Source organism: Equus quagga, chromosome 14, assembly GCF_021613505.1.
Source record: "Equus quagga isolate Etosha38 chromosome 14, UCLA_HA_Equagga_1.0, whole genome shotgun sequence".
NCBI classification, from domain to species: Eukaryota; Metazoa; Chordata; class Mammalia; order Perissodactyla; family Equidae; genus Equus; species Equus quagga.
This window is the reverse complement of record NC_060280.1, coordinates 66870314-66885448: the sequence shown is the minus strand read 5'-3', so window position 1 is coordinate 66885448 and position 15135 is coordinate 66870314. Positions and strand designations below refer to the sequence as shown.

The following is a 15135-nucleotide window of genomic DNA, read 5'->3' as shown; positions in this document are numbered from 1 at the left end:
TGCCAGGCAGTCAGGTGCTGATATAACAGAAAGCGTCTTTTATACCAAGGAAATGCATCCCATTAATCTATAACATTCTAAACTAGAGAATCTGCAGCATATTAGAACCCTCTGTTTGCCCTATATTTACTAAAATCTTCAAGGACTGCCTTACTTCTAATTAGTAAATAAATCCCTATTTTACTCTACTCACTGATGTAACAGAATTTGATCACATCCTTTCTTAGCCTTTATCTTTCCTATCTTTACTAGGGCCTTTTTAGTTTATTTAGCTCTACGTGGTCCCTCCTACCACCCTATAATCACTTTAGTTGCCTTTATTTGGTTATTAATGTGCCTCATTTCTTCCCCCTGGAACCTAACTTTCTTTCTTTCTTTTTTTTTTTGCGAGGAAGATTAGCCCTGAGTTAACATCTGCCAATCTTCCTCTTTTTGCTGAGGAAGACTGGCCCTGAGCTAATATCTGTGCCCATCTTCCTCTACTTTATATGTGGGATGCCTACCACAGCATGGCTTGCCAAGTGGTGCCATGTCCGCACCCAGGATCCGAACCAGTGAACCCCGGGCTGCTGAAGCAGAACGTGCGCACTTAACCGCTGCGCCACCGGGCCGGCCTCATGGAACCTAACTTTCTAATGCCGAGGCTCCATTGGGAAAAAAAAAGAATAACATATTCTAGTCACACTAGCAAAATAAGGTCTAATTCTTTTATTTCTCCTTCATTTTCTCCACCAAGTTATTGGAATAAAGCCCAGTTCTAGGATATAGACAGTAAGAGCATGGGCCTTGAAGCTGTAATACCTGGCCACAGATTCTGGTTCAACTTACTAGCTGTGTGATCTTCAGCAAATTCCTTAACGTTGCTGTGCCTCGGTTTCTTCTTCTGTTAAATGAGGATAAGACTAGTATCTACTCATAGGGATATATGAGCATAGGATTATATGAGTTAAAATAAGTAAGGTGCTGAGCATGGTATCTTTCACATAGTAAATGCTCAATAAATATTAGCTATTATTACTCCCTGTAATTTGGATGTCACTGAGTACCACTTCAGAACACAACTCATAATAGATTTTGCCACAGTCTCTTAAACTGCAGTCTTACCTTGGCACCAGCCAATTCCTTCATCATGAAGAGAGAATCATCAGCTCGTTCATCGTCATCATCATCGTAATTTGGGGAGGGAGCTCCCTCTGCTCCTTGCCTCAACAGGCTGCCACTTCCTCTAGGATCAAATGGATCTACCACAATGGGCTCAGTACCTTTAATTTCACATCGGCAAAAAGGACAGCCCTGGCCTTCTGATTCCTGCAGAGGAAACAGGAGATAGTTACAGACATGTCTAGAAGTACTTCAAATATTCGTCCACTAGAAAATACATTTCCTAGAGATGAAAAAAGAAATCAAAAGCTTAAAACCTACCCCACAAACCAGGCTATCCGTTATATCTGTAAAGGATATTTGATCCCCAAGTCTTCAGAGTGATAACATAGCTGAGAAAATGCATGGTTTGGATCCATACCTGCCAGGATGTAAGACAGGATGTACACATGAGGTGTCCACAGGGCTCGATCTTTACATCCTTATCATTCTCAGCACATATTTTACACAGTTGGAATGTGGAACCCATCTCACAGTATAATTCATATTGTTCCTTTGATTAAAAAAAATTAAGAGATTACTCAGCCTATTGTATATATCTGCTGAATGAACGAGTGAATGACACAACTACAAATGCTAACTAAAAACAGAAAAATTGAAGACCGTGCCTTCCTATATAAATTTTGCTTATATAAAAAAGTGTCACAACAGTGGTCAACGTTCTCTCATTAAAACAAAAAGCACCTCGTCTTGGTCAACCTACCTAGTCTTGGTCCTGTTTTAAGCTGCATAGTTTAAAGAGGAAACACACACACGCAAATTCACTAATCTAGTCAGTGGTTTATAACTAAGTGATCCGATTAGTTAAAACAATTCTATTGTCAGTTCTATACAGTAGATACAAAAGCCCGGCTCTAGTGACATGGTTATAACACAAAACAAAACTCACCTGGGTCACTTTGATGTGGTCCTGGGGAGTTGGTTCACATAAACCTGTCAGGTCAGGATTCTGATTCCGTCCATCAGGAAACAAATAGCTGTAAAAAAAGAAACCAGTCTTGGGGTTTTACGGAAGCCAATTTATCACTGCTTGCTAATACAGACAAACGATATCTAGGAATTCCCTCATTCTAAAAGGGTAACTTTGCATAAGTGCAAAGATAAATCTTACTAATACTTCAAAAACATTAAATAACACAGAATAGTTCCACGAAGATATTCTCCAAACACTGATATTCTTTCTCCAGGGCACAATGCCACAGACTCTTTAATCAAAGGATTGACAAACTTTTTCTGTAAAGGGCCAGATAGTAAATATTTTAGGCTTTGCAAGCGATACAAGTCTGTGTCACATTCTTCATTTTATTATGTTTTAAACAACACTTTAAAAAGGAAAAACTATCTTAGATGCAGGCCATACCAAAACAGCTAGCCTGTAGGCTATAGTTTGCCAAGCACTATTTTAATCTATGGATGGACACAAAATATAAATTCTTAAACTGCATTTGCTTTTGACCAAAGACCTGAAATACCCTTGTTTACAGATTTACTATTGAGAGACAACAACTTAAAAGAAATGTAACAAGAAGCAAATTAAGCCACTGAGATCATCTACCAGGAAGCTTCTAGCATCAAACTACTCTGACATTTGGAGAAGCAACCCTTTCAGCTCCAATGCTATTAAAAGACGATGCACAATGGAAAATGGATTTTCCTAATCACTTTAAAACATAAGTAGTTTTCTGATACCTGATCAACTGTTAGTATTTTTAGTGCTTATCAACTGATAATCAATTTGAATGCCCAAAGGAATAGCAATTCTGGAATAAATAGGAATTTAGTCATAAATATTAGCACAGATTACAAAAGCCCAAAGCCTGAAGAAATGCTGCTGAACCAAAATGAAGTTCGGATGAAGGCAGATGAAGTCCACTGAGCCTGCTGTCATTACAAAGATCTAATCACTCTAATGCTGGCTAGTTAAATAACTGGTAACATTTTCTGCTAATTAGTCTACCTTTACATCTAAATATGGACTTGAAAATAAATTCACATTTGGAAAAGGAGAAAGATCAAGTTTACTCATGGAAATAACTGAAGTAAATAAAATAAGTAAATTTTGAGAAAAATAATTTTACTCAAGGAATTAGTTTTAAGTCAAAACAACAGTCACACAGAACCTGAAGGTCACAACAACGTAACCTGTTAATCTGTTTCCTTGAATCTTCCTCTGTAGAAGGAACCTGGAATAAAGTCAATAATGATGAAGTTTTCCCGCCCCCAAGTTCCCAGGCTCTAGCAGATGGTAAACAGCAGGTACTCACAAGCCTTCCCTGAAGCCATCAATCAGTGCTTGGAAGAGAGGTTTATTGTGTGGGATTGTCTGGAGAATGTTCCCATCAGCAGTGACATACCCAATAGCCCACTGACCCAGACGAGTACAGCTCAGCCGGAAAATGTAACTGAGAACAGAGATAAACAGAACCTTTAACACATATGCTCGTATTAGAGTGAAAGGCAAAACACAGACAAAAATAAAAAGGACCATCAATAATAGATTCTTCAATGACTCCAGACCAAAACGCAAAAGACACATAAGCCCAATTCTTCACTAGCCTGAAAGTGTTTACTAAATCACAGGATCTGAAAAAGTCAATTCCTCTGATAAACAGACATCAACCCTGTTGCAGAAACGTGGCCACTGGGGAACCAACAAAAGATCATGTTTCCTGTATTCTAGCAAAGGTCAGGAGAATAAACCTCTTTGCTTCACGCCACTGACCTCCCAGGCTTGTGAATGAATTTCTGGAGCCGAGCTTTCACTTCATCATATGTCAGGAAAGCCATGTAACCAGGATGAGTTACAGCAAGACTGTTCCAGTTCCTGAGCAAAGAGGACCAGGGCTAAGGAAACAAGAGATCAGTCAGACCACTCGGCTCAAGACATACAACCCAGTCTCAGAGCAACTAAGAACAAAAGGAAAAACCACTTCAACTCTCAATTATAAATTCTCCACTTACTGTCACAAATTTTCCATTATATTGTCACTTTGAGAGAAGACAAACATGTTTGGAGATAAGAACTTTGAAAAGCTGAGAAGAAACGAATATATACTTATAGGGAGAAACTTAACTTTACAAAATGACATCCAAGAAATTTTTAAGCAGCTCACCAACAGTAGGGAGGTTAAACAACAACAATAAACAAACGAAAAAACAGAGAAACAAGGCAGGGCCCACATGTGCAACTAAGAAGTTCCAAACAAAGGTTTATGCAAGGTGGCATACACACACGTTATTTTTAGGAAAAAGAGTTCTTTCTGAAGTGTCAATACATCTCAATATTAACAGTCAAAAACTTCAATAAAATGAGGAGAAAAAGTTGGAAATACACATAAATGTCCAATAACAGAGAACTGATTAAATATATTATACCCATTTTTTGGATGTTCTACAACCATGAAAATGATGCAAACAATATTTAATAAAAAAGATTATAAATGTGAAGGAAAGAAACAAAATTGTATGGTTATTATTTTCACCAAAAAAAAAGAAATATAGCATTTTTAAAGTTTTTCTGTTTTGCTCATAGTTTCTACAATAAATATGTAATAGGCAAAATCCCAAATGTTATTTTTTTAACAGCTTTCTCTTCAAAAAAGTAGCAATAACTAGTTTAGCCAACTTTTTAGTATCCTACCTGAAAGAGTCGCGTAAAGATGTCAAATTCAAAAACTGAAATATAATCATTGCAGGTCAGATCAATAGTGGATTTCAGAGCCATGGCCTCCAGCCCAGAACTGATGGGATGTACTTCATGAAGGGCCTGCCGGAAGCTCTTCCAAGGGACTATTGTCCTGATGTGGGGGTGGGAATGAGGGAGAAGGCACAGAGTGAGATAGGTAATTCCGGGCACTGCTACAATCAAGGAAAAGACAGCCACTTTAAGCTCTCAATAGCAATTTCAATTCTCTTAGAGAAGCTGAGCTATATTTTGGAGTGAGAACAGAAAGGGAGTCAATGATATTTTTTTAACTTTCTAATGAGTAAATTAATAATAGAGAAGTCCTTTTCCACTATTCTTTGGCAGAATGTCACAAATTAATCCCTTCTCTCATCTTTCTTCACACATTTCTTCTATTAAAGGAGCATGGAAAGAGAGATAAGAGTATTCTTTTTATATAATAAGTGCAATCTGTGGCCAGACTTTTACTCACTGAAAGCTTGTGTTTAACTTTTTAAAAGCATGTAAAACACTGTGTTCTTTGAGGAACCCACACTATCCAAGACTAGACTGGAGAAAACAGGCATAAAGGAAGAACAGAGTTCTGACAGATGAAGAAGAAATTACTCAATGTAAGAGTGAGGGATTAAACCCCAGATATAGCTAGCAAGAGATATTGTGGGATTTCTATTTCTCAAGATCTTTAACACAAACACAATCTCATTGCCTTTGAAAGGTTTATGTATTCACCTGCCTGAGAAGAGGAGATCAAATGGTGTTTTGAACTCTTTTCTAATGTAGTTAAGTTAAATTTATTCCCATCTTTTTCAACTAAGTTTTTTAAATCGCTAATTATTCTACATTTTATATATAAACATGATTTTTTTTAAATAAAGAAGGCATTTAAAGAGAGATGTTAGGGTTTATATATTCAACTGAAAAATTTTATTGCTTTCTACCTTCTCAGTTCTTTGATCCAAAATTTCAGAGGATATACAAGAATATTCATATTAATCCTTAAAAACATAAGCTTGAGGGGCTGACCCTGTGGCCGAGTGGTTAAGTTTGCGCGCTCCGCTGCAGGCGGCCCAGTGTTTCATTGGTTCGAATCCTGGGCGCGGACATGGCACTGCTCATCAAACCACACTGAGGCAGCGTCCCACATGCCACAACTAGAAGGACCCACAACGAAGAATATACAACTATGTACCAGGGGGCTTTGGGGAAAAAAGGAAAAAAATAAAATCTTTAAAAAAGAAAAAAAAAAAAAATAAGCTTGACTCATAAATCTATCTGTATAATTTAAAACTTCTGTATATCAAAAGCCTATATAATAAAGTGGAAAGACAAGCCATAGACTACAAGATATTTTTAATGTAAGTAACTAACAAAGAATTTAGTATCTTACAATAAGAAAAAGACAATTCAATAAGAAAATGGACAAGTCAGGAATAGGAACAGGCAAGTCAGAATAAGAATCTTGACTGGTCATAAATGTGAAAAGATGCTCAATCTCTCTAGTCTTCAGGAATATAAAGCAAAATATGATACCAATTCATATTACCACTGTTAGCGGTAAGCAATTTGGAAAGCAATTAGGTAATACTTGGCAAAGAAGATGTGAAATCCCTTGACTTAGCAATTCTACTCCTACGTATGTAACTACAGAGAAACTCTTGCATATGAAGACAAATACAGTCAGGCGCTGCATGACAGCTGACCGCATATAGACAGTGGTCCCATCAGATTAGTACTATACAGCCTAGGTGTGTAGTAGGCTATACCATCTAGGTGTGGAGAAGTATATTCCATGATGTTTGCACAATGACAAAATAGTCCAACAATGCATTTCTCAGAACGTGTCCCCGTTGTTAAGTGACACATGACCGTACAATTTTGTTCACTGTAGCACTGTTTGCAATAGCAAGTAATATGAAACTTAAATGTTCATAAACAGCATAACAGACAAGGAGAGAAAGAGAAGAGTATTCAAAGGGTATGGGTTTCAACTGGATCTGCAAAGGTTTATTTCTTTAAAAAAAAAATGATCAGGGCAAAAAAAAAAGGTTAATATTTACCAAAGCCGGGAAGTAGGTATACACATATTCATTACTTTTCTCTATGTTTCCCCATGTTTTAAATATTTCATTAATAAAAACTTAAAAACCCACAGCACAAGCTTTAACTCTTCATAGTTTAAATTCGTTATTTTGAGACTTACTTTTCCCCAAAAGCTTTCCTCCAAAATTCTGCAGCATCTGCTTTAGTAATTCGAAATGTGTCTCCTTGAAAGAGGCCACTTGGAAAGATTCCTTTTAGTTCTGCCAGCATGTGGCTGAAGATCAGGGACAGTTTGGTTAGGTTTCGCCTACAAATGATCAGACGTGAGATAATTAAACACATAAAATTATTTCTATTTTAAATGCAGTGAATTCATATCAGGTGTATAATTAATATGAATATTAAAATACATTTATAAAGAACTTCTTCAAATATACTTTCTGGCCAATATTATTTAAAGATATATAAAACTAGGGAAGAAGAGAGGAAGGAACGTGCTGTTGACAATATTAAATACACTGTGATACCGCTATCTTTGTTAAAAAGGGGCTTCAGAAACCGTTTTTTGCTCTAACATATGAAAGACGTAAACATAATGGAAGAAAGATTTGCATTCACTAGGTCCACTCCCATTCTCTCCATTCAAATAGATGTTGTATGGTAAACAAGAAAAACAATTTAACAGTAATATTTTTTAAGACTTTTAATCCTAAATTAATCAGGCTTAATAACTCAGGGCATAAACTAACATGAACAAATTTACTTTTTTAGGATGACAGATAAGAGGATTCAACAAATAAGTGTAAGAACTTGTATATTGCTATAACCACTCACTCACAAAAAAAGGAAATGTTAGAAAAGCAAAATATATTACTTCCTGCTGTGCATAAGCTTGCTAATAGGATTTTAAACATCACATATAACTCATCCAAATTGAAAATAAATTAAAAATCTCAATAAAAAGGACTATTTAAATATCTAGACCGAACAAATATTTTCACTAAATCAGACCTTAAAGAGGTAAGTTTTAGGGACTGGCCCCGTGGCTGAGTGGTTCAAATGCCATGCATTCTGCTTCGGCAGCCCGGGTCTGCAGGTTCAGATCCCAGGCGTGGACCTACCCCACTCATGAGCTATGCCGTGGAGGCATCCCACATGCAAAATAGAGGGGGACTGGCACAAATGTTAGCTCAGGGCTAATCTTCCTCAAGCAAAAAAAAAGAGGAGGCCTGGCAATGGATGTTAGCTCAGGGCGAATCTTCCTCACAAAAAAAAAAAAGGGGGGAGAGAGAGGTAAGTTTTACCAAGACAACTCCTCTTCCTTTACCAAAAATGAAATGCTAACATCGAAAACATGCAAAAATTTCAACATAAATGTATATGCTACTACTACATTTTAACAATTAGTTAACCTTATTCTAACAATCTCTATTTAATGGATGTGATTATAAAGATGACACACAATACCAACTTAGCACACCAGACGATGGCTCTACTTTTACATGTGTACTTTAATCAGATTATCTTTATCTTTAATGGTATTGTCACTCAGAACAAGACGCCTTGGATATGGTTATACACCAAACCAGCTACTGATTACACTTGCTTATTTTCCCTTGCCTCAATAATTAGTATCTATGTATTCAAAAGTCTGTTCTTGTCATATAGGTGAACTATAAAATTTCAAGTCAATTCATAATCAAATTTGATCGCCTAAAAATTCTCTTTAATAGACAGAGATTGTCCTTTTATTATGCTACACTGGTGGGCCACGATCAGTCCTGTGTCTGCCTTTCCTGGATAAACTGCTGCACGAAACTAACCGAGTCTCTCTAGCCCTGGCTCTTCCGCAAAATGCTGCTGAAATCTTTCTAATCAGCTTTTCAACAAATCAGCTTCAGTTTCTTGATATTTGTCTTCTTGTATTTTTAGCAAGTTGTTCTCTTTCTAGTTTCCTATTTGTTTTCTGAAAGCACTTTCAAAAGTGATAAAATCAATATGCTGTGAAGACAGTCTAAAATAATTCACATGCTAAGTAGCTTGAGTGTAAATATTAAAGCACATACACTTATCTAATCCCTAAACTGCACTAACTGTTTTCCTCCTCGTGCTCTAAAATCCTTCAATTATTGCTGGTTACGACTTTTACTATTTTATCAAAGAGGAAACAAATAGACAAGATCAAGAATATATCATAGAGGGATTCTGAAAGATAACTTGGTAGAAAATCTGCAAAGCGCAAATTATTCCCAATGACTACTTTCAAGTTTTTAGCAGGACACCAGAGTGCACAGTGGACTAAACCTCAGTATTTATGTAACATTCTGCCAAATGTTAATCCTTAAAGATAGGCAGGTGAGCGTCCATGATTCCCTTAAGATATGCTAAATTGTTGAGATTTACACATAGAAAGTACTATGTGTAAACAACTATGCTAAACTGTACAGCAGAATAATGTATGATATGATAGAAAAAATATATATCATACTCCCAAGGTTACAATAGAGCTCTTCCTGGAAGAAACATGTTCGAAGCTTACTTCTTCCTAACACTGTCTGTCCCTGGTTTCTCCGGTGTTGTCCTCTCTTGGTTCTCCTACTTGCTTTTGTTCTTCCTTTCACTTTCCCTCCTATTCTCTTAATAGAGCTATTTCCCAAGAATTTGCTCTCTGTTATTTTCCTTTCTTTGTCCATGTACTCTCTCGGCTCTTCCTTTGCAATCTCAAGGCTTCAAAAACTACTTTGCAAACGATTCCCAAATCTTAGGCCTTGGTAGCTTTCCAAGCACCTACCACATTCCTCCATCCAAATACTAGCACCTCAAAGCAACACGTTCAAAATTAAACTAATCTTCCTTCTCAAATCTGCTCTTTCTCTACGTTCTCTATTTCTGTATTTAATGACAACACCATCTTACTTCCCACAAGTTCAAAACCTTAAGAGTTATTTTGGCTTCTTCCATTTCCCTTATTCTCCATATCTGATTTGTCCATTTGCTGACCATTCATTGTCAATCCTACTTCTGGATTACATCATCATTCTAATATACACTCCTTGTTACCTTCACTTACCTACTCCACAACTCAAATCACTCTTCAAGTCTCTTCCTATGCAGGTCCAATCATAACACATTTAACTGCCTTTTCAGGAGGGAAAAAGACAATTTCCACAGTGTCAATGGGACAAAATCAAAACTCAGCTTTCATTTTAAGACTTTCCACTAACCTAGATCTAACCTACCTTTCTAACTAATTTCTTAGTTCTTCACTAGTAGCATATCTAGTCAGACTGAATACTTCACCTGTTCTTATACATATTACCCTCACTCACTTTCTCACCTCTGAGCCTCTGCCTGTTTTCCTAGTCTGAAATAAGACCCAGCTTAAATGTCATTTAAGAAGCCAAACAGAAGTAATAAACCTCTAAAATACTCCCAACACTTTCACGGCAGTTCTCTTAGGTCATCTGAACCCATCTTGTACTATACTTATCTGTATACCAGGGCTGAATCCATTTCTGATGTATATTTATATCCCTTTGGGCATCTGGCACAATTTCCAACTTTATTATACCTTCAGAAAACATCTGAGTGCCTACTATGTACTAGGCACTAGGGATGGATACCGCAATGAACCAAAGAAAATTGCTGGTTTTATGGTATTTACATTCCCACGGGAGAGGGAAGGTCGTGGGGGAAAAGTGCTTTGAAGAAAAACAAAGCAGGGTCTGAGAAGAGAGTCATGCAGGGTTGCTACTTTAGAGAGGGTGGTCTTAAGGAAGTTCTCTGAGCGTTAGTTGTAGGTCAAGTCTGAAATGAAGAGAAGAGGTGAGTCTGGGGATGACCGGGCTGTGCTGGCATCTTTGACTCTTCAAATGATTTTTCCACTCAGAGTCCACCAGGTGTCCAGCACTAGGCTGGACCAGAGATAAAATATACACAGCAAAATAATAATGGACAAAAAGCTTTTTCAATTTGTGAGACAAGCCACAAAAAAGGGAAAGTTGTTGACCACAAGGATGTAATGGCACAGGTACCTAAGAGCATTTCAAAGTGCTGACTGAAATAGTTACTGAAAATCAATTTAAGACACTTTCCTGCTCAAGGACGCATCCCCCAAAAAAGCCAGCTTCCATTTCTTAAAACCACCAGAGATGTGCACCGTAAGCATCACACTTCTTAAAAGGAAACAGAGTCTATAAAAGTCCATGGGTGAAGGGCATTTTATAACTGATCTGAACTGACATTCTGCTCAGGAACATTTTAAGGTCTCAGGCTTACGGTTCAGTGTCTATAGTGTACAGGGCAGAATTTAATCAGCAAAATCTGTGTAAACATGGAAACTTAGAGCAGTAAGGCCTGATGGCTATTTAGGCTTATTACAAGGTAAGCAACACTTTTCAAAATTCTGTCAGCAGTTCCTTTGATTCATACAATATGTTCTAACATTTCTCCAAAGATCCACAAAGGAACACAACGGTTCAATTTTTCATGAGTGCCCTGAAGAAAAACTGTTTCTTAAGTTCCAGTAGAAGTAAGTAGTACAGGTTTTTCTTTAACTCAGTGTTTGAAGGAGGAGGTCATTTTTACTTCCTTTACCTCTAATCATCTACATAAGTAGCTGCAAATTCTACTCGATAGCTTCCATCTTCCTCTTCTCTCACTACTTCCCCACAATCAAATGCTGATTCAGTACGCAGTGTCCATTTTGTTAAAAGTTCAAGACTGGTGTCAGTTCTTCTTCCCCTATCTCAGGTCCTACTCTAAAAGCCAATGCACCTTTTCTAACTCAGGCCTGAAGTAATGATATACATTTTTCTGTGTATGATTTCACCTAATAAGGGACTAAGATTTATAAGTCACCAATACATAGGTATATTAAAAATTAAATGAGCAATTATAGTTCCTGTTTTAACTTCAAAAGTAGAAAGATAAATACAACTTGACAGGACTCATAATCACCATTTCTTTCTTCTTTTTTTTTAAGATTTTATTTTTCCTTTTTCTCCCCAAAACCCCCAGTACATAGTGGTGTATCTTTAGTTGTGGGTCCTTCTGTCTGTGGCCTGTGGGATGCCTCCTCAGCATGGCCTGATGAGTGGTGCCATGTCCACACCCAGGATCCAAACCGGCGAAACCCTGGGCGGCTGAAGCTAATCACGCGAACTTAACCACTTGGCCACGGGGCCGGCCAATAATCACCATTTCTGTAGATCAAGCGAGACAGTGTTGAAAAGCAGCCTTTACTTGAATATGAGATAAACAGAAAACTCCTCCAACGATGCCGACCGGTGCACTAACTACCACACAAAATACTGAAAAAACAAGCTGTCTTGTAACTCTTGGCCACAAAGTACTTTGCAGAGAAAGAGGAAATGGAAAAAAGAAACTAGTATGGGGAGATAAATTAACCCTTTATAATCAGAAGTATTTATTAATGTTTAAAACAAGTACTGGGAGTAATACCACTCTTTTTTGTTTTAATGAGAATCCCTTAGAAGTACAGTAAGTTTTAAGAAGAAAAAGACTGTTCAGAAATGAGTATTAAGAGACTGAGGTCTTCTGGAAAAAAAATAATGACTTACAAAACAATTAGTCCAATGTATTCATAAAGATATTTCACTTAGGGTTACATTTTTTTTGAAACTCCGTTTTGATAAATTCTATAATTGATAGCATGCTCTGTTTATTCTTTCTACAAATGTGTACCTGAAAATGTATATGATAATAGTCAAGAAAACAAGAGACCGAAAATGTATTTCCTGATCTCCCATCATCTTGCTGTGCTTTGGGGCAGTTACTGAACCTCTCTTGGCCTTCGCTGCCTCCGAAGTAATATAAGGAAGCTGGAAGCAATTGCTACTCAAATTCCCATCTATAAAAATGTATGAATTGCTACGCTATACCACTGATCTGAAACTGGGAAAGAAACCTTACCTTCAGCAATTTAATTTCATAAGAGTATTGAAGAAGAAAGACACGGGAGAAAGAAAGCCAGCGCTTATCCTTACATGACTGAGGACTAGAAATTACGCCAAGAAATAACAATTTTTAAAAGTATATTTTATTTCTGTTTGCAAAGAATTTAAATGAACTTAAGTTTTATGGAATTTAAATGAACAGTTAATTGTATAAACTGTATATGGTGCCTGAAAAGTTAACCTAATTTGATAAACTAAAATACTATCTACTCTAACACTAGGGATTTGCTAAATCTCAGAATGTACGGTGAATTGTTTTACTTGAATAATTAGCACAGAGACATCAAAAATCATCTCAGCCACTGCAAAATATTGTCTCATGTGAAAATGGTTCAAAGCCTCAGAAGTTTCCTTAATTTTTAAAAAGAGAAGCAAGCAGAATTTTCCTTTTAAAAACAATAATTTAGTTAACTGTAGCATCTAGGTGATAGGCGTATGATTGTTGTCAAATTCTTTCAACTTTTCCATATGACCGAAAAATTTCACAATAAAAACACTGGGGGGGGGGGAATCCCAGTAATTTAGACAGAAATCTATTTTAATAATATTTGTGGATCTAATGATCCTGTATTTTCCAGTGGGAAAATTTCAAAATGATTAACACTTAATACAGTGACTAACAACAAGATGCACATTATATGATGCCATTTTGGAATTGTAAAATATTTCCAAACTGAGATCACAATATAACCTTGCCATTCAGCCATGTGTGGGCTGAAGAACTCATATAGATGATGATAATGTGAATTCATCAATGTTTTGTTTTTACTTTTTAAAGTATTTTTTTCCTACTCTTTCTCCCCAAATCCCCCTAGTACATAGTTGTATATTTTAGTTGTGGGTCCTTCCAGTTGTGGGATGTGGGACCCTGCCTCAACATGGCCTGAGGAGCGGTGCCCTGTCCACTCCCAGGATCCAAACCAGCGAAACCCTGGGCCGCCACAGCAGAGCACTCGAACTTAACCACTCGGTCATGGGGCGGCCCCTCATCAACGTTTTTAAGTATTTCATTTACTGGTGCCATTTCAGTGATAACTGTGCTGCTTTTCCTATTCATTAAACTCCAAAACTCTTATATACAAACACTACTGTCATCCAAAGAATGCTGAGTGAGAACATACTGAGATGACATTTATAACTCAAAAGCAATATCCTCTGCTCACAGTAATCAGCTTTAAAAATAGACACGACGGAACTTCTTTCAACAAAGCGTCACAGGAAGTCATGAAGTACTGTTTAACTCTTATCAGCTTAAGCTGCTAAAAAAAAAAAAAAAAGGCAAAACAAAAACTATCACCTACAAAAGGAGTCATAAGCCAACAGAGCTAAAAATATCAGTGACCCTTTTTACTAAACACATATTAAGTGTATTTGATACTATATTCATGGTCCTCCAAGCTACATGGTAACAGATTACTATCACACAACATTAATCATCCAGATCATTCTGAGTTAACTGTTTCATAGAATTCTACAGCTAAAGGGACAGTAATCTAAGTCACCAAGTCAATGGGAAGGCAGCAGCCCACAAGAGGATCTCCTACCCGCTCCTCATCCTTCTATCAAATTTATCTTAAAACACTCCTTGTTTCCCCTACATGAATCTTTAATGACTTCCCTATAACCACCAACAAAATTCAAATTGCTCAGCTTATAAGTCAAAGCACTCACAATACGGGTCCTGATTCACCTTTCTAAACCTATACTACTCAATATTTCCCAAAACATTCTATACTTTCCAGGCCCCAGGCCTTCGGTGATGGTGTTACATCAACAATATATGCCTCTCTCCATCTCTAATACTTAACATTAAGAACTTACTGTCTATCAGATATTTTACTAAACTACAAGTATACTTCATTTAATTCTCATAATAATGGTTTGAAATAGGAATTACTAATCCTATTTTACAAATGAGAAACAAGGATTTAGTGACATTAAATAACTTGACCAAGGTCAGAGCTAGTAAGTGGCAGAGCAGGTCTGTCTGATTTAAGAGCCCTGGGTCATTGGTATAACACATACGTCCTTCCCAATGACTACGGTTACTGAAATCCTGCCCGTTCAAAGTTCATTTCAAATGCCATCTCCTTGGTGTGGGCGTTGGGGCTGGGGGAGTTCTGCCAGTCTTCATCTAATATCTCCTCTCCAACTTTGGATTCCCCCCTCCCATACTCTGCAGATGCTCCATCATGTTCTACCTTGTATCAGTTGCCTTATTCCCCAGTTGGACGACAACTCAAGGGCAGGGGCAGGGAAGGTGTCTCATAC

The 15135-nt window shown here is 37.2% G+C and overlaps 1 protein-coding gene across 3 annotated transcripts in view; it reads right to left on the bottom strand.

Moving 5' to 3' along the window:
- Nucleotides 1–15135, bottom strand: part of CBL (Cbl proto-oncogene) — an 80676-nt gene that overhangs the window by 25571 nt on the left and 39970 nt on the right. For all 3 annotated transcript variants that reach the window (XM_046685267.1, XM_046685269.1, XM_046685270.1), the window contains 7 exons: nucleotides 7047–7193; nucleotides 4802–4958; nucleotides 3884–4005; nucleotides 3426–3563; nucleotides 2051–2138; nucleotides 1523–1654; nucleotides 1105–1308 (listed from right to left, as the gene is read on the bottom strand). In XM_046685267.1, the coding sequence (XP_046541223.1) occupies nucleotides 1105–1308; nucleotides 1523–1654; nucleotides 2051–2138; nucleotides 3426–3563; nucleotides 3884–4005; nucleotides 4802–4958; nucleotides 7047–7193 (988 nt within the window). The remainder of the gene's footprint in view (nucleotides 1–1104; nucleotides 1309–1522; nucleotides 1655–2050; nucleotides 2139–3425; nucleotides 3564–3883; nucleotides 4006–4801; nucleotides 4959–7046; nucleotides 7194–15135) is intronic.